The following is a 20,196-nucleotide window of genomic DNA, read 5'->3' as shown; positions in this document are numbered from 1 at the left end:
TCTGTCTAGGGGGTCACACAGAGTCGGACACGACTGAAGTGATGCAGCAGCAGCAGCAGCCTACATAGTGAGACCTCCATAAAGGCCCCTCAGTGATGGGGTGCAGAGAGCTTCCAGGTCGGTGAACACTGGAGGTGCTGGGAGGGTGAGGCACCTGGAGAGGACATGGGAGCTGTAATGGAGCAAGAAAGAAGAAAGGAGATGGGCAGACGCACAGACATTCCAAGTTACAGACCTGACGACGTAACAGATGGTTTCATGGCGGAGAGGAGGGAGACAGGGAGTTCAGGAGAATTCCACAACCCCACTAAAGCAGGTCTGCTAAGGAGAGAGACACACACCCATGGTTGGGGGGGAGTCTGGGCCATGGGAGATGCCAACAGGGAGGAAAGCAATGGCCCTGGGACCTCAGGTCCCCAGCCAACCACCCCTCCATATCCCCGTTACTCTGCTCCTGGGTCAGCCTGTGCAAGGGTGCAAAGGCATCTTCTCAGTAACCCCACCCCCAAGACCCCTAGAACAAGTCATGGATTTTCTCTTCTATATATCTATACAAAGTAGAGAAGTATATCTATATTTTAATCTTGTATTTTGGTAGTCAAAAGCAGTGGGATGTTGACTGGTAAGATCAAAGGAAGATGCAGCACAAGAACTTACTAACAACATGTGCTTCTACTAAGCTACTGGACCCTTAATGTACAGGGGACCCCAAAAATGCCATGAAGCTAAAGTGACCCTGTGAGGCTGGAGCTGGACACGGGGATACAGAGGCTGCCTGGTCCACAGACCCTGGAGTTCCAGAGAGTGGCCTTTCTCTCCCCAGAGGCAGGCCTGTCACGAGCCAGTCTGAGGCCTGGCCACAGTGGGAGCACAATGAAGTCATCAGAAATCCCAGGGGATAACGTGCCTCTGACGAGACTCTTGAGAATCCCTGGAACTGCAAGGAGAGCAAACCAGTTGATCCTGAAGGACATCAACCCTGAATATTCATTGGAAGGACTGATGCTGAAGCTCCAATACTTTGGCCACCTGATGCGAAGAGCCAATTCATTAGTAAAGACCCTGATGCTGGGAAAGATTGAAGGCAAAAGGAGAAGAGGGTGGCAGAGGACCGGATGGTTAGAAAGCATAACTAACTCAATGGACAGGAAGTTGAGCAAACTACAGAAGACAGTGGAGGACAGGGAAGCCTGGTGTGCTGCAGTCCTTGGGGCTGCAGAGAGTTGGATACGACTGATCGACTGAACAACAACGACAATGTCTCTCTGGGATTTCTCTTCCAGTCTAGCTTAAATGTCACTACTGCACTGATTTTCCTTTAATTAAAATTTTCCAACAGCCCCAGAGTCCAAAGGGCCAAGTTCAAGGACCAGCCTTATCACTCAGTCTCCCTATAGGTACACCATGGACATCTGACTCTGGCCTTTGGCCTGGAATGTCCCAAACCCTCTACCTAAATCCCAGACATTCTGTAAGGCCCTGCTCGAGAGTCACCTCCTCCAGGAAACCTTCCTGGCTCGAGTCCCAAGCCAGAGTCTCTCCAGTGAACTTAGATTATTCCATTGTGCGGCCCTCCATTAAATGCTGCCTTCAGAAGGATCCTGTGAGGTGCTTTCACATTCTTGTCTCACTGTGCTTTAGTGCATTTCTGGCTAGATAGGGCCAGAGGTGGACAGATCAGGATGAACCAGCAGTGTCAGACAGGCTGCTTACAGGAACGAATCCTAAGGCCCAGCCAAAGAAGTCAACGATCAAGTGAGCAGTCGGCACAAAACGCTCTGCCAGGGGGAGAAGGAGGAAGAAGGAGGTGGGGAGCTGGGAAAGCAGGCAGGTCCAAGCTGAAGACAGACTGCTGCAGACAGCAGGGTAAGCGCTCCACGGAGCCAGCAGACAAGGAGCAGCAGGACGGGCCAGTGCAGAGCTGGGTTCTTTTGTGTGGTTGCCCGGCCACTGCTTGCCTGGGCGCAGGGCCTCTCCAGATCAGCTTTCTAATCCTCAGATGAGGGCTCCTTGAAGTCTGGGAACCACATATGTGCTTATCCACACACTGCCAGGCCTTAAGAGGCTGAGCCAAATGAATGCATCTCTGAAAATGCTCCTTTCTCTTCCTGCTCATTTGTGGTCACCCGCGTGCTGGCTGTCTGGACCACACCTAACAACCAGGGCTCTGACCGCTGTTCTATTTGTATGATGATAGCTGGAGGAGTCAAAAGGAGAGTTCCCTTCTCTGCTCTCGGAAGGCAGGCAGAAAACAATCAATTTTTTCATGCCTTGCCAACATCTGATGGAAGGGCACCTTCCAGCCTCAGTTGTGTGTCAAAACTAGCGTGGAATCTCACAGGCCTTGTGGTCTCTCCTTAAGGAGACTGCTATTCTGTGTCTCCTCCACTACCAAGGGCCCCAGGGGCCCCAGGAAGCATCTCATGGAGCACAGGGAGAGGAGAGACCCCCACCCTCAAGCTGGCTGTGATGATATAGGCCATCCTTTGGTAATTTATTACTTTCAGGTGATCTCAGGGCCTTAGTATCGACCACTAAGAACAGGATCTGCACCTCACTGACCTCTGCATCCAAGAAGGGGCAACTCCCTTCCTCAGAGAAGAAAAAGCTTATGCTTCACTGAGGACCTGTGCCTGGAAAGAAGATGAGAGCCCACCTGATGGACCAGAGTGGCCAAGCGAGGCCCAGCACGTACTTTGCTATATGGGATGAGTCTGATTTCCTGAGTCATCATACAAAGTGTCACCTGTCTGACCAACACATTCTAGTTCTTCAAAAGACATCACCCTGCTGAAGTTATTTCCCAAAGTGGATCTCATCTTGTCCACTCCAGGGCAGCACTGGGATAACCTTCCGGTTTTTTATTTCCCACCAAATTTGGTGTATAGTAGTGGTCAGTGGAAACTCAAGAAATAGAAACCTATCCATTTAAATCTACTCCACCTTTTCTCCAAAAAGGATTGGAGGCAGTTTAAAAAGTGAATGATACAATTCAATAAAAAAACAGATGAAAACTGAGACTTCCCTGATAGTCCAGTAGCTAAGACGCCATGCTCCCAATGCAATGGGCCTGGGTTTGATCCCTGGTCAGGGAACTAGTTCCCACATGCTGCAAGTAAGAGTTTGCATGCCACAACTAAGATCAGGTGCAACCAAATAGACAAAATATTCTTTAAACAAATGAAAACATCCCACTGAAAAGAGAGCCAGGCAGGAAGAGAAAGCAAAGCGAGGATCTAGGGCACACGGAGAAATTGTCAGCTTTGCAAAACTGCTAAAGTGAAGTCACTCAGTCGTGTCCGATTCTTTGCGACCCTGTGAACTGTAGCCTACCAGGCTCCTCCGTCCGTGGGATTCTCCAGGCAAGAGTACTGGAGTGGGTTGCCATTTCCTTCTCCAGGGATCTTCCCAACCCAGGGGTCGAACCCAGGTCTCCCGCATTGGAGGCAGACGCTTTAACCTCTGCGCCACCAGGGAAAATCAAAACTGCTAAACATGGTTACAAATTCAGCTCCGAGTTTTCTCAGGGCTAAAGCAAGGAAAGAATTGTGGTCTGTGAGGAAATCCAAAGTATACAAAAGATGAGAGAAAAAACAAAAATGCACCTCCAACTGCAAAGAAGTACAGTTTCTGCTAGGTGCTATAGGGTAACTTCCTGAACGTAAATTCCTAAAAGTAGGATTTTGAAATCAAAGGGTTTGTAGATTTTTTCAGGCCTCTGGTATGCATCGCCAATCTCTCCTGGAAATTTTGTTCTGATTAGATTCCTCCTAGCAGCCTGCTCTCTTCCCTATGTTGGGGATTATCCTTTTTTGGAGAGTAGAGTTCTTTGCAAATGTAACAGGTACAAATTCAGTGTTTTTATCTGTAAATGTGAATTAAAATTATCCTGAATATTTTTCTTATCAATTCTGACAGTATGCATCAGCTGAATTGCCCATCTCATATCCTATACATACATGTTTTTAATTAAATTGTTTCTCTTTTTTTGGACTGATGCTGAAGCTGAAGCTCCAATACTTTGGCCACCTGATGCGAAGAGTTGACTCACTGGGAAAGACCCTGATGCTGGGAAAGATTGAGGGCAGCAGGAGAAGGGGGCAACAGAGGATGAGATGGTTGGACTGCATTGTTGACTCAATGGAGGCTTTAGGAATGGTGAGAAGTACTGGATCTGCTTTATCCTATTCACGCTCCCAGCAACTCTTTGTGGTAATTTATCATTTGCATTTTGCAGATGAGAAAACCAAGGCTCAAAGAACCTGAGTGATGGAGCCAAAAGTCACTCTCAGGTCTGTTGACAGGTTTTGACCCGGTCACTTGGGTGTGTGAGCTCTGTAGCCCAAGCATGTCAGAACCCACTAGGCTGGGTGGTGAGAAGTAGCTGTCTCACCCAGACAGGCACTTTTTTTTTTTTAAACAAAAAATGGCTTTAATGAGGTATAATCTACATACCACAAAACCCACCACATATTTTTAAGATGCTGAAGAATGTGAACATTCATGGAAATAAAGATGTTCTTTTCCCTCCAGAAGGAAAGTCAAAGAGGTGGTGAACCCAGATGAGCTGGATTCCAAGGAGCCCCGGAGTCGGGAATGCCTACCTTGGATTCCATACAGCCGGTTGAGGCGCGACCGCCGGGCCTCGTCGGTGTAGGGGACTGCGAGCCACGGCATTTCACTGAAGTACTGTTTGAATGAGTCCTCGGACCTACAGAGACACATGCACAGAGACAAAGCTCTATCACTCCTCAAGGCACCACCACCGGGTCCTCCTCGCCTCCCACCAAATTGTGTCTAGGGCCCTACAGACGCCCCAGCTTCTAATCATTGTGCTCCCCGGACGCCAGGCTGGGGAAGGACACACACCTATGACTCCACGTCTAAGAAACTCTAAGAGTGATAAAGCTAAGTGACAGAAGCAGACCAGAGATCTGTGGGGCTGGAATTTGGGGGCAACTGAGAAAAGGCACCTGAGTTCTTTTTTTCAGAATTAAAAAAAAATTGGCTGTACCCCATTGCATATGGGACGGGGTTTGAACCCGCACCCCTTCACTGGAAGGATTCTTAACCACAGGGGACTCCCACGAGGGATTCTTTTCATTGATGGGCATGTTCTATATCTTCACTGTGTTGGTGAGACAGGTACATACGTTAGTCAAAATTCACTGAACTGTATACCTAGAATGCATGTATTTTACTGTATGTAAATTATATTTCAATAAAGTTGATGTTTTTAACTTATTTTTATTTTAAAAAAGATTTATTTATTTTTTTGGTGGTGCAGCTTGTGGCATCTTAGTTCCTCGACCAGGGATTGAACCAGGGCCCTTGGCAGTGAGAGCACAGAGTCCTGACCACTAGGACCACTGGGGAATTCCCAAGTTGATGGTTTTTTTTAAGCTTTAAAAAACCCTGTGACATGGCTTCAAGCTTGCCCTAGGGAGCAGAGGGGTGGGCCCAGGGGCCAATACAACTGAGCAGAGCGTCATACAGGCATCAAGGATACGGCCGTGCATACAAGGCCCTCAGTGTGTTGGCATCTCAGCGACCCTTCTGTGAAAAGGAAGCCTGGTGGCGCGGTCTGAACTGGGGCTGGAGTTTCGTGATGAAGGAAGGTCACTGATGAGTAAAGCCAGCAAGAGGACAAGAAACAGAGGAAATTGAGGCTAAAAGGCCCTGACATACTCTGGGAAGAAAGCCTGCACTTCTTGTTTTGTGGGGAGCCCCCAGAAAAAGCATGTGGCCAGAGCTAAGAAAAATGAATGCAGAGCCAGCTAAGACAGGTGTCATATTCCATTAGTCTCTGGCTCTTTTCTTTCCATCCTCCTTCTTCCATATCTACTCACCACCATTCAAAAAGCTGAACCGACCAGAAAAAAAATGCATCCTAGTCTCCAATGCCCCAGGCCAGAATAAGGATGTCCCTTAATACTGACAGCAAGAATGGGTTTTTCTTGGCTCCCCTTTAGACAATTACATGATTAAATACGAAATATATCTGCCCTTCTGCCAATCATCCCAGATAGGTCTTCCCCAGGCCCTAGCCCCAAGTTCTCAGCTACAGAGCACGTAAGGCAAGAGCCAGCCATCCACCCGTGGAAAAGGGGAGACACACCGTCACCCTGTCTGCCAACCTGTCCGCACATGTTACCTGTCCGCACTAACAAAGATGATCTCGAATTTCTGGCCTGCCTCCTTGATCTTCCGGTAGGACTCCACCAGGACCCGGGTGAGGCTTCGGCAGGGTGGACACTGCAAGAAATGAGTGGGAGCCTGCGGCCTCTGTCCTGCCTTCTCCTGCCCCAGTCCCAGCTGCCTGCCAGCAGAGGCCAGTTCAGCAAGAGCCACACTGGATATGGGTCGCATTTCCAGTTTATGGAAGAGGCAGGAATAAATGTGCCTCTTGTGATGGTGACCATCTGGGGTCAGCGGGCAGCTATTAAAACGAATCCCCTAAGGCAACATGGCGAGCCTCATCAGAATGGGTTAGGAGGACTCCCCTTTTTATTTATGTATTTTTTAGGGAGAAGGGCCTTCGTTTCAGGCCAGTCCAAAGAAGTCCTTTTCTTGCTGCTAATATCATTCACAATAGTAAGCACTGGAGGCATGCCAGCAATGAACGAGGCCCAGGAGAGAGCAGGAATGCCAGGAAATGACACCCAAGCAGTCACACCTCCAGAAGCCAATCCCAGCTAGTCTTGGTGGCGACATCACTGCTCCCTTCTGTCTGGATCAAAGAGGGACCCAGCACTCACCCAGTGTGCAGAGAAATAGACTCCCACGTGAGACCCCTCCAGGCTGCTGCTCTCCAGGGACTGCCCGTTATTCCTAAGCAAGGGCCCTGCAATGACTTCCCTGAAGGGTTTAGGTCCCCAGGGGAATTCCAATCCTGAAACAGGCAACAGATAGCGAGAATGTTAAGACTCTTCCTCAGGGCCTCTGACCCAAGAGGCTTCCAGGATGCAGAGCACGACAACTTTATCACCAAATGGTATTGGCTAACATATCCACAGGACTGGCAGCTAAAGCAGGAATAAAAGCAGGACTCGTTCATGGCAGAGCCCTACCTATCCTCAAAGCCATGGTTCCTGAACCTGGAGGATCACAGGACCCATCTCCTGGGGAGCTTTTGAAAAGTACAGAAGCCAAAGTTACCTGCCACCCCCTTCCCCACCCCTATCTCAGGATCCTGGGGCAGGGGTGAAGATGCACGTCCAAAACAAGGCCAAACAACTCCCCAAGTAACTGTGACGATGGGACAGTTGGGGAATCACTGCCTTGGGTATTAACCAAGTATGCATGCATGCTCAGTCACTGAGTCATGTCCGACTCTTTGTGACTCCATGGACTGTAGCCCACCAGGCTCCATTGTCCACAGGATTTTCCCAGGCAAGAACACCGGAGCGGGTTGCTATTTCCTCCTGCAGGGGATCATTCTGACCCAGGGATAGAACCTGCTTCTCCTGCATTGGCAGGCGGACTCTTTACCACTGATGCACCAGGGAAGCCCATTAACTGTGAGTTTCTTCCATTTCAACCCTGGGCTCTCAGTGGCTCCCAACTTTACATTTTAGAATCAGCCAGGGAATTTTAAAATCTGATGCTCCTGGGTCCCACGTCCAGAGACTCTGATTCAGTTGGTCTGGGTTAGAGCCCAGGGAACCAAGGAAAGTGCAAAATCACTCAACCCAGATGGTTGACATGCTGATGACACACAAGCCCCAGGCAGGAAGAGCACACAACATGCTCCCCGCTCAACAGAACAGCGTTTTCTCACAGGGTGGTCCAGGGACCACTGGCTCAAAATCGCCTGGGGTGAGTGGGGAGCGGGAGGGAGCAGCAGATCCTGGCTGGAAAAGCAGGTGGCCAAGTCCATCCTGAAACACATGGAACCAAAAAAATCTCTGGGGGTAGAGCTGGGGAAGCTGGGTTTTTAACAAGCTTCAGAGTAGGGTGTGTGTGTGTGCGCACGTGCCTGTGTGTTTACACTTCAGAAGATAAAGACTTGGTTCTGTTGTACCTGCCCTGATTTTTACTGAGGGCAATTTTTTGAAGAAGATGAAATTTTTACTGGGAAAATTTGTGATCAGGGCTGAACTCTGTAACTGGGTGAATACATGAGGGATGGAAGATCTTATAGCCTTTGTGTGACTCCAGTGCCCATGGGAAAGAAATAGGCCCTAGACAGCCTCTGAGCAAGGTGATGAGTCACCCAGGCACGGTCATCCACCCAGCCAGTCAGGAAGACCAAGGCTTAGAATTTGGGCAACACCAAGGAATGAAGCTTCCCTGGTGGCTCAGATGGTAAAGAATCTGCCTGAAATGCAGGAGACTCGGGTTCGATCCCTTGGTAAGGAAGATTACCTGGAGAGGGGAATGACAACCCATATCAGTATTCTTGCCTGGATAATTTCATGGACAGAGGAGCCTGGTGGGCTACAGTCCATGGGGTTGTAAAGAGCTGAACTCAACTGAGTGACTAACACTTTCACTTTTTCACTTCAAGAAATGAGGGGCGCTAGGGCCAGGAGAGCAACATGGAGACTGCAACTTTGCTATGGTAATATATACTTTTTAATTTATTCATTTTTAATTGAAGGACAACATCTTTATAACATTGGTTTGATTTCTGCCACATATCAATATGAATTAGCCATATGTATACATATGTTCCCTCCCTCTGGAGCCTCCCTCCCACCTCACACCCTTTCCCACCCCTCTCTAGGTTGTTACAGAGCTTCAGGTTGAGTTCCCTGAGTCATACAGAAAATCTCCACTGGCAATCTGTTTTACATAGGACAGTGTATATGCTTCCATGCTACTCTCTCCATTCATATCACCCCACCTTCCTCCCCCTGCCACAGCAGTATTTTCAAGAGAAAAAAAAAAAAAAATCCCCAAACCACACAAGCTGCCTCTGATTGTGGAGGTGAGAGCTGCTGCTGAAACAGCAATAGAAGTCGGTAGCTGGGTTCAAGCTGCTTCTCAACGGCCTCCTCAGCCCTCAAAGCTAAACTTCCTTTTTCAGATTCCTTCTCCTTTGGCCCATGAATTAAAGCCCCCATGAGAGACATTCTGATCTCTGTAAAGAGACATTCTGATCTCTGTAAAAACCTTACCCGTGACCTGGAGAATACTATAATTTCATCAAGACAATATTCTCTAGCCAAATAACCCTGCACTCATGTATTTTCTTTTTACACTCTCTACCAACAGGGAGGAGGGCAGGGTCTGGGGACACGGCAAGGTCTTACCCTCTGGGTCATCGCGGATCACCAGCAGCCCGTTCCTGCACACAACCTTCCCGGAAGTGGCGTCTAAGAATATGAGCGATGGAATGTTGGAAATTCGGTATTTGTTCCAAAGTTTAAGCTGTGAGAAGAAAAATTAAAGAAGGTGTTTAAATCCAAAATGGCAGAGTTCTTTGGAGCCTCCTGAAGTAGGCTGGAAAACACAAAGGTGCAGATAAATGAATTACTGACTAAGAGCAGGCAGGGCTGGCTGGGCAAAAGGGACAAGAGAAGCTACAATCCCACTTGTCCCTGAGGTCTGAAACAATGGAGGGGACCCTGGGTCTGAGTCCCAACCAGGCTCAAGTCATGGCAGACCCCAACAGAGGACCACACTTGTCCTTGTGGTCTTTTTGCTCCTACCTCCCCCACAGGCGCTGTCTCTAAGAAGCATAATGAAGATGGATCAGGCATTTTTCAAACACAATCAGGTATCCACCAGGTGGTTGAGGCAGGAAGCACAGCTTTTTATTGGTGACTCTCCACCCGATCAGCAGGTAGGTGCTGGGCTGTGTCCCCTTGGCCCCAAGGGAGAAGGGACAAGGGTATCCAACAGGTGATCAATACTGATATCAGCCCCTCTCCCCACTTCACCAGGTCCCTGCACAGGGAATATCAGTAGTCGCTCTAAGCGTGTGCCACTCAGCTTGCGAACACCAGGGAAGCACAACCCCCAGCCAGTACCAACCCTCAGTTCCCCGTGCCACTCAAAACAACCCCTGGTCCTTGGCAGGTTCCTGCGGTCAGCTGTGCCAACTGTCAGAGGGCCAAGGTCGAAGGGACTGAGGCTGAGAAAGCATGAAGGCGACAGCCCAGGGCTAGCAGCCCAGTCTGTGCTGGCTCTTTGGTAAGCTCCCAGACGTCTGGGTGGACGCTGCTCAGGTGAGCCGCCGGGTACTCTGGAACTGAACCGCCAAGTCCAGAAAATGATATAATGAGATGACACATCAAACTAACAGTGCACCTTCAGAGAAGAAACAAGGGTTAGACCACAGGATGGCCCACTGGTGAGTTACCTGCAAGCCTCCCTTCTGGGGATCTGGGGCCCAGACAGGAGTGCTGGCTGTGTGAGGGCTGGCTGTGTGGGCACTGGCAGAACAGGGCATGGAGGTGTCAAGGGAAATGGGCATCAGCCACGCACAGCAGACGGAAAGGCGTGTGTGGCTGTGATCAGTGTTTTCAACTCAGTCCCAAGCAGCCAGGGAGTCAGGCAGGGAATCTATCAGACAAGAAATGGGAGGCTTCCCCTGCCGATGGAGACCTGGGTCTTGGCAGGAAGTGTTGTGGGACCTCACCTTTAACTGGGTGGGCCCCCATTAAGGCTGCATGTTTTTCCCAGCCCCACATTTCTGATGGGCACCCCAAACCAGCCAGTATTTCCGATCAAGAGTGACTCTGTGCACCCAATTTTCAGTGATTGATTTTGTACCATTCCTGAGAATCCTGATATAGGATTCAGATGAAACATTCTGAGAGGTTCAACAACAAAACAAGACCATCCTACGCTGGGATCAGGTTTATAAGTTTGCTCGTACCAGGATCCAGCCAGGTTAATAAAAAAAAAAAAAAGAGAGAGGGTGGGGATTAAAATTTTCAGATTTTTCTGATTTAAAAAGGAATTATTGGAGGAGAAAAGTAACTATGTAAAAAAATGGAAAACACAGCCACAGAAATTGAGATAAAAATCACCCATGACTCATCATTTATAAAAACTCGAAGGATTTTATATTTCCACCAAGGGTAAACCAGAGCACCCATTTCCTGGTACTCTCACCAACTGTTATCACTACCACTGGGTTTTTTTCAGTTGGATAGGAAAAAAAAATGATGCCTCATTTTTTTGCTCATCTTCATTTTACTTACTGATGTTTAGGAGATATACATATATCTCACAGTTATAAATACACTGCTTTTCCCTATATATATATATTTTTTTTACAAGAGTGCTGAAATTCATTCAACAGATATTCTCTGAGCACCTACTATGTGCAGCCCTGGTCTAAGTACAAGGGATACAAGAAAGAACAAAGCAGGGACAATTCCCTGCCTTGTGGTCCAGCAGTCTAGTGGTTTAGAATCCACCTTACAATGCAGGGGACACAAGTTCGACCCCTTGGTCTGGGAAAGTAAAATCTCACATGCCACAGAGCCACTAAGCCTGCACGCTACAACTAGAGATCCCACATGTTGCAACGAAGATCCTGTGTGCTGCATCTAAGACCCGATGCAGCTACAACATAATATGAATATATACATATATGAATCTGTATTATATATATATGTGAAAATAATTTCAAGCACTTACAGGTAATAAGAGGAAGCCAGGGCAGGGTAAGAGCGAGGGTATGCTGGGTGGAGCAGTACACATTTTAGTGAGTGCTCTGGAAGGAATCTTTGAAGAACTGGCATTTGAGCACAGACCTCAGTCAGAGCATGAAAAAGTCATGTGCAAATGGGGGAAGGCTGAATGCAGAAGGCAAGAGTGGATGCAGCCACTTAGGGGCCACAGTGAGGCCAGAAGGGCACTCACAGACTTGATGTTTCAGGCCCTGTAGACTGGTAAAAACAATGGAATTTTACTCTAAGCATACAGTCAGCTCTCCCTATCTACAGGTTCCATATATGCAGATTCAACCAAGTATAGATCAAAAATGTTCAGAAAAAAAAAAATTAAGAAAGTTCCAAAACTCAAAGCTTGAATTTGCCAAGCACAGGCAGCTGTTGATATAGTCTTACATCATATGTATAACCATGTGTGTTATACGTACACTGTATTAGGAATCAGAAGCAATCTAGAGATGATGAACGTATACCTGAGGATGTGCGTAGGTTATATGCAAATACCATGCTATTTTGTATAAGAGGCTGGAGCAGCCATGGATTTTAGTATCTGTGAGGACCCTGGAACCAATCCAGGATACTCAAGGCCAAATGTAACAGGAGGCTGCTGAGGGTTAAGGTGAGTGGTGCAACCTGGTTTATCTTTGAAAAGGTCACTGTGACTGCTGTGAACAGACAGACATCAGGGGAAGACCAACTGGGGAGACCACTCCCAAGGGCCCAGGCAGGAGTGGAGAGCAGTGACAAGGGCCTGGGTTGTAGCAGCAGAGAAAGTGAGGACATGGCGGTGCATTTGAAGACAGTCAATAGTGGAGGTTGACAAATGGATGTCAGGAAGGTGTGAGGGAAAGAAAAAGGTCAAGGGGGTGCTGTACTGTGGCTTGGAGGCTTGAGCAAAAATGTGTCAAGGAGTTCTGCTAACCATGATGAGGAACAGTGGCAGAGAAAGAAGTTTGAGAGGGGAAAAATCAAGTTGGAACAGTCAACTGAGGTGTCTATTAGACATAAAAGTGGAGATTTCAAGTAGGTACCTGGTTTATAAATCTAGAGTAGGGACTTCCCTGGTGGTACAGTAGTTAGGAACCCACCTTGCAATACAAGGAACACGGGTTTGATCCCTGGTCAGGGAACTAAGATCCCACATGCCGCAGGGCAACTAAACCCACACAATACAACCTCAGAGGCCCCACTCTGGAGCCCGTGTGCCACAACTAGAGTCCATGCAACACAACAAAAGATCCCACGTGATGCAACGAAGATGCTGCGTGCCTCAACTAAGACCTGACACAGCCAAACAAATAAGAAAAGTCACTGTTTAAAAACTAAAGAAATAAAAAGAAATTCAGACTAGGCGGTGGAGGGTACAAATACAAATCAGGGATCCTCAGTGCTTAGATGCTGTTAGGGGCCATGGGCCCCGGGTGAGGTCATTCCAAGGAGAAGGCATGGCATCGGAGGAAAAGGGACCCTTAGGGGAGAGCCAGGGACACCCACAGCAGGCTGAGGAGTGATGAAAGACACAGGGAAAAAAGGAAACTCTGGTGCCCCAACAGGCAGGTATGGAAAGTGTTTGAGAGAGGAGAGTGTAGGTCACTTGGTCAAATGCTGCTGAGATGCTGAGTAGGATGAGGACAGAGAACTGACCGGTGGTCACCCATGATCTTGATGGGGTTGGGGTGGGTAGTCAGTGCAGGGGTGAAGCTGAGACACACGGGGATGAAAAGGGACAGCACCTCTATCCAACACACATGCCTACAGTGGGCCTGGGGCTCAGACAAGTCCGAGCACTCCTGCCAACATGTGAAACATCAAGAGGAGAACAACAGAAAGAAGAAAGGTTATAAAAGGAGGAGAAAACGGCAGATAAGGGGCTGAGGTAGTGACTACAGGCAATTCTCTTTAAGAGTTTTGCTGTAAAGGGAGAAAAGAAATGGGACTGTAGCTAGAAAAACACCTGATGAGGTCAAAGGGAGGATATTTTAAAGATGGGAGGTACAGTAATATCAGGCTTCCCCGATGACTCAGCAGTAAAGAATCTGTCTGCAATTCAAGAGCTGCAGGAGAAGTGGGTTCGATCCCTGAGTTGGGAAGATCCCCTGGAGAAGGAAACGGCAACCCACTCCAGTATTCTTGCCTGGAGAATCCCATGGACAGAGGAGCCTGGCAGGCTACAGTTCATGGGTTCACAAAGAGTCAGACACAACTGAGTGACTAAGCACAAATTACTGTCAGATCATATTTGCTTGGGATGATCTGTCTCACGTTGTAGTATCCTGGTTACTCTGCTGTGAAACTGTGCAGGAGGCATACGAATGATCATTCCAACCATGTTCACTCTGGTACCTGAATCAGAAAGAGAACCTTGTGTTAGAAAAGTCCCACAGGTCCACTTTGATGATTCTTTTATGCCAACTGGAAATGTGCTAAAGAAATGATCACCAAGATTCATCTCTGTGCCTTTTCAAGTGTGGGTGACATCTCAACACCACTCAAGGTTTCCAAAAAGCCCTCTTAAGACTCTGGTTTCATAACCATTTTGGGGTTACAGTCACTTTTGATGATAAAAGCTACATACAGATTCTTTCCAAAGAGGAAAATACACATATATGAAAAAGTCTGTAATTTCATAGAGTTTGTGAATTTCTTGAAGCCTGTGATTGAACCTGTCTGATTCCAAGAGCTCTATGGACTCCAGAAAAAGATCACCTTCTTTTAACAGTTCACTTTAGTACATGGCTTAACGTTGATTCAACTGGGAGAACTATGATATTGCTCCATCTTTACTCTTGTCATGAAAATTTCCCCTAATAAGAATCAGCATTTGCCTAAACTCTAAGATGATGAAATGGTGAAAGGCGGGACATTAAAACCACACTATATGCGGCTGCCATCTTCCCCAATTAATTCAGAGCTGAGTACCATCGGTGGTCTCTGATTCATCCCTTTGCCTTCAGGATGGTGAATAGCAGAACCACCTAAGACAGAGCGCTAATGTCACTTATTTTTTAAGGATCCTCAAGAAATGAGTTCAAAATCCTCCTTGGTATGATGTTAGAGCATTTAAATACAGTCAGGAGCATAAGTGCTTCTACATTATCTCAAAGTTCTTCCTGGGAGGAAAAAAACAGTGGTGGAGTAAGTCAACAGGCTTCAGACGGGCTGGGTTTCCATCCTGCTGGGACGTCTCAGTAGCTGTCAGTGGGTGACACAGTACTGCACCTTGGGCAGGTCACACCTGCTGGCCGAGCACGGTCACACACACATCACGGGATGAATACGGAACTTAAACGGGGTAACGTGTGTGGAGACGCTCTGAAAACTAAAGCATTACGCATATGGGACACATCATTAATATCTGAATCAAATTTATGCTTCTTTCCCCCTTGTCTTGTCAGCATCCTTTTCAAAAAACATTTTCCTGTCAACTCTATTTTAAAGTTAAATCAATCAACCGTAGGGTAGGCTGCATATAAAACTCCTCAGAAAGCGGGGATTTCCTTCTGTAGCCAGTGGTCTTTTTGCCATAAGCACCTTCTACAAACACATACATATTTGGGGGCCAGTTTTATGTGGCCTGATGTCTTCTCCCCTCCCCTTTTTCTTTCATACACCTCCCATTTTGGATTTCCGGATTTTAAGGGGCATCTGGATATTTATTTTTTAAGCGGATGCTCTGAATTTTGCTTTTCTCTCTTAAGAGAACTCTGACCCCGCGTCTGATTCTGCTTGAAAGTGTGAAATACCATAGTCTGCTACCAAGGAGCGTAGGAGGGAAACAAGCTGAGTCAGGAGGTTCCTGTCCCGGCGCCTGGACCAGGGAGGTGGACTGAGGGCAAGAACTCCTTCCAGGTGGTCAGGGCAGAAAAGACGAAGAGCTGCTGAACAGGCTCATTAGAAAGGCCACAGTGACTGGCACTGCTGCAGGTAGGAGACACCTTATGACTCTCCCATCCAAAGCCTGCTGTCTCTTCAGTGACTGTCCTGGCACAATGTCCACCCAGGGTTCATTTCCATGCCACATCCTACCTCCTTTCATAGCTACCTAGAGGCCAGGCAACTCCGAAAGAATGGGTTCCCAGCAAATGCCCAGGGCCTAGAATCCAGAAGCAAGGCAGCAAAGATGAAACAGACAAAAAGAAACAGGAGACAAGATTAGCTCGACTTGGCCAAAAGCAAAAGAAGGATGACAAACCGGGCTATCGGGTTACTTAACAGTTCCCATTCCTCAGCCTGGCGGCTGGTTCTAGTTAGCAATCCAGGGCTGTGGTTGGAACTATCGTCCCAGGAATGTTGTCCAGAAACGCTGTTACAGTGACCCACGAAACTACGAAGCAAAAATCAAAAGGGATGGGATTGGGAACTGGTAAACTGTAAAAATGCAGACTCTGAAGTCGAGCTGATCAGAAACCCTGGTGGGATTAGTCAGCGCCCGTGCTTGCCACAGGGAAATGCCACCCGGCCATTTCTGAGAAGCCCCAGCTCCTGAGGGTGACATGGAATCTGCCTCTCATTGAGAGGCTTGGGTCTTGCACTTGACTGGGGGTCTAAGTTTTTATTTCTCAACAGCTGCTGCAAAACTGTGGGATCAAGCCAAAGCTAACACAGATGGAGGATTCATCAGCCGGCCCCTTGGCAAGGTCAGCTGGAACCTTCTCAGGCAGACCTTACCCCGGCCCTTCCACCGAAGATTGGCCACAGTCAACACCATCCTCTTTGTAAGTAGTCTGTGAAAACAGAGCCTCAAAAGTATCCCCACCCCTTCTCACCAAACACGACCACAGCCCATTATACATGCACATCAGAGGGAAATCCCCCCACCCCTGGTCCTACTGCCCAGTGTCAAGACGGGGTGGACACTGGAGGCTGCTCAGCACAGGCTCAGGAGCCCAGGTCCAACTCTGCTCCTGCCACTTGCTAGCTGGTGACCTCAGGCACCTTAGTTTTCTCACTTGCAAAATGGAGATAATAGTACCTACATTTCACTGGGCTACTGTGAAGAGTAGATGTATAAAGTGTTTAGAATAGGGACTTCCCTGGCAGTCCAGTGGCTAAGACTCCACGCTTCCACGCCAAGGGGCGCAGGTTTGATCCCTGGTTGGGGAACTAAGATCCTGCATGCCACATGGCAGGGCCAAGACAGAAAGGCAGAGGGCACGACCCAGATTAGGTACTGTGTAAGTGTTAGCTTCCATTGTTGCTGTCGTTATTGTTATTCCAGGGCCATTCTAAATGCTCTGCTGGGACCCTGTCCTCATATTCCCGGAGTTAAGACCAAGCCTTGCTTCTGAGGCAGGAGTCCCAGTGTGTGATTTGGCCTAAGACTGCAATTCCCCAGCCTGGTACAGCAACTGGCCAAGTACAGTGCTTGGCACACATTACCAGTTCAGCCAACAATGGGGAGCAAATGGAGAAACGATTGAATGGAAGGAAGAAAGGGAGAGAGGGAACACTGTGGACAGGCCAACCAGACTGGACGCCCAGCGACACAGTCAAGTTGAGCCATTTAAAGGGCTTCTTCCTCGTGCTTTTGGGAGACTTGGAGAGGCATTCTTTATTCTCTTTAAACTGCAGAACACACACCTCAAAGTCAGTGCTGGTGGAATTAGAGCTCGTCTCCCTTTATGTGACAGTGACTCTGATACCCTCCCTTCTCCAGCTCTCCTCTGCCTGGAGCCAACACAGAGAAAGGACTGGCGAGATCAAGGAAGAGGTGCGGGTGGGCTGGGCTGGGCTGATTGGAACCTGCACCAGGTTATTGAGAAATCAAAGTCCTCCCAGTGGACGCAACTCTGAAACTAGATTAACAATTTTCCCTTCACTACAGCTGTGTTCAGAACGAGGCCCTGTGCCCTAAGGGTCGTAGAGCAAGAGGTTTACAAAATAACACATCCACACTGCTTCGCGCAAAGCACTAGGTGTAAAATATACTGCACACCCTCCTTCTGGGTCTGTCTCTGCTACTCCAGGCTGTAGAGAAAGAAAAAGACTAGAAGTAGAAGAACTGGGTAGAAGAGATGTTAGAAATCTACTCTTCATATCCCCAGATCTCAGAATGGTTAAGTTTTCCAGCTGATTTACAGCTGACCTAGGTGGGCCGTCCAATCCAGCAGAGACTCATCAGGTGTGAATAACATTCAACACTAATCAAAGTGCTGTAGGGTCACGAAGCGGGTGAGACACCAGGCCTGCCTTTAGGAACATTACTGTTTAGAAGTAGAAAATGGTAAAAATGGTCAACGTTAAAGCTGTTTTACAACTACTTCTGTACAGGCTTTAACACACAGCAACTGCCAGGAGAAGTGAGCAAAAGGGGCCAGAAGGAAGCCTGGCTCCATCCTAGTTTAGGGAACGTGCCAGGAATGGCTCTGTGTGTTCAATCAAACACACTTAACTGTTTCAAACATCCTCCATGAAACCACTGTGATTCCAAGAAGAGGCAGCCCATGAACCAACAGCTCTGGGCTGAGTTTGGTCCCTGTGGGTCACTCAAATCTTTTTTCAGTACTTCTGTCTATCAAAGCACAGTATATGGTGTAGGTAAAATGGTTAAGAACATGGTTCTGGAGCCAGAAGGTTTGGGTTCAAATCCCAACTCTGCTGCATGCCTGCTGGGTGACCTGGGACACGTTTCTTCACCTCTCTGAGCCTCTAATTCTTGAGTAAAGCAGTAAACTGCTCCATATTGCTGTCGTTGGAATGAATTAATGATTAATACACATATAAGACTTAGAACTCTGCCTGATATACAGTGAGTGTTCAGTAAATGTCATAAATGATGATGAGGTCTAAAGAGGACACTGCCATTTCTCCTTGACACCAAGTGGAAAAATGTGCTGACCCCACTAACTCCATGTAGCACCCACGTCAGCTGTCATTTCTCATTCTGGCAGAGGAAGGATGGGAGAAATAACTTCTTATGCCTTGTGTCATTTTGGGACACCCGCAGACAGAGGACCCAGGCCAGGAGACAGCCCTGTAGAGTTGTCTTCATTGTTTAGTCATTAGGTCATGTCCGACTCTTTTGCGACCCCATGGACTGTAGTCCGTCAGGTTCCTCTGACCATGGGATTTCCCAGGCTAGCATACTGGAGTGGGTTGCCATGTCCTTCTCCAGAGGATCTTCCTGAACCAGGGATCGAACTCGCGTCTCCTGCATTGGCAGGTGGATTCTTTACCACCGTGCCACCTGGGAAGCCCACCCTACAGAGTAAGTGCTGCCTACTCCCAGCCTGGTGCTGTGGGAACATGTTAAATTCGTAACAGCCTCAGTTTGTTCTGCAAGATACTCTTTTTACAACAGAAATCACTTTGCTGCTAATATGAGGTGGCGGATATGATATGCTACTTCTTCCTTTTATCTCTTTATCTAAGAAATGCGTCCACCACACACACCTCACGAGGTGACAGCAAGCTCTGCTTCTGTCTTAACTTGTCGCTCCAAAGTGCTGTCAAAGACCTGCCGGTTCCCAGGATGCAGGGTGCTTCTTTTAGGGCCGACACAGAACAACCCCTGCCCCTTCATCCTTCCTCCAAGGTGACCTCTGTGTTCCAGGGCCCCCCGATCCTCACTGCATCAGCACAGGAGGGAAACACATGTGGCCTGAGTCTGAATGCTGGCTCTGACACTTGGGCAAATTACAAAGCCTCTCAAACTTCACTCTCTTCAATGGCAAAATGGTATTGTTGTACCTACTTCCTTGAGTTACCGTGAGGATAATACACATGACGTGCTTAGAACCATTCCTGGCATAGAGTAAACACTCAAATGAGAACGCTTCTAACGTATGTCCTTCCAGATTCTATTGGTATGGAATCTGATGAAATCTTTCTGATGAAAGTCCATTTATAGCAGCAAGCCCTGCACATAATCAAACTCCAAGAGCACTTAATAAGCAGCATTCTATGGACAGGGGGGGTCGCAGAGAGTCGGACACGACTGAGCGACTGAACTGAACTGAACTACTATACATAAAATGGACCTACTATATAGCACAGACAACTATATTCAACATTTTGTAACAACCTATAAGGGAAAAGAATATGAAAAGAGAATATCTGTATCTATCTATGACTGAATCACTTTACTGTACAGCTGAAACACAACTATATTTTTAAAAATTCCTTAAAAGAAAAAGCAGTGTTTGACAATAACAATCAGGACACCACAGGGCCACCAGACCCCGCCAGGGATGGGGCCCAGAATAATCCTCACAAATAAATACAGAATGGTTTATGAGAGACCTCCTGACAGAAGGTAAGCAGATGGACTCTGATGAAGGAAGGGGGAGCAGAGGACGATCTGCTTCTCTGGGAGGGGCAAAAGCTTCCCTTCTTCACATAAACACAGACACTTTCCAGACCAGCATCCAGCCTATGGATCCTTCTTTCTCCTAACTGGAGAGTGGCAGAACAACGAACAAATGGCCACTAAATCTAACCATGACCACCCGGGACAAAAGGGGCTGATGGTGGCCACGCTAGTGGGCATGAGAAGATAAGACATTTAATGGGGACTTCCCTGGCAGTCCAGTGGTTAGAACTCTACAATTTCACTGGCGGGGGC

General features: G+C 47.8%; 1 protein-coding gene across 1 annotated transcript in view; it reads right to left on the bottom strand.

The window, feature by feature from the left end:
* NXN (nucleoredoxin) overlaps positions 1-20,196 on the bottom strand; it is a 159,793-nt gene that overhangs the window by 14,042 nt on the left and 125,555 nt on the right. Inside the window, exons 2-5 of the mRNA XM_055402911.2 lie at positions 9,258-9,375; positions 6,759-6,892; positions 6,155-6,255; positions 4,605-4,711 (exon numbers count right to left, since the gene is read on the bottom strand). Of these exons, the coding sequence (XP_055258886.1) occupies positions 4,605-4,711; positions 6,155-6,255; positions 6,759-6,892; positions 9,258-9,375 (460 nt within the window). The remainder of the gene's footprint in view (positions 1-4,604; positions 4,712-6,154; positions 6,256-6,758; positions 6,893-9,257; positions 9,376-20,196) is intronic.

Source organism: Moschus berezovskii, chromosome 20, assembly GCF_049115385.1.
Source record: "Moschus berezovskii isolate FMDL1 chromosome 20, NW_MosBer_1.0, whole genome shotgun sequence".
NCBI classification, from domain to species: Eukaryota; Metazoa; Chordata; class Mammalia; order Artiodactyla; family Moschidae; genus Moschus; species Moschus berezovskii.
Note: the sequence above shows the minus strand (reverse complement) of the source record. Positions and strands in the feature narration are given on the sequence as shown.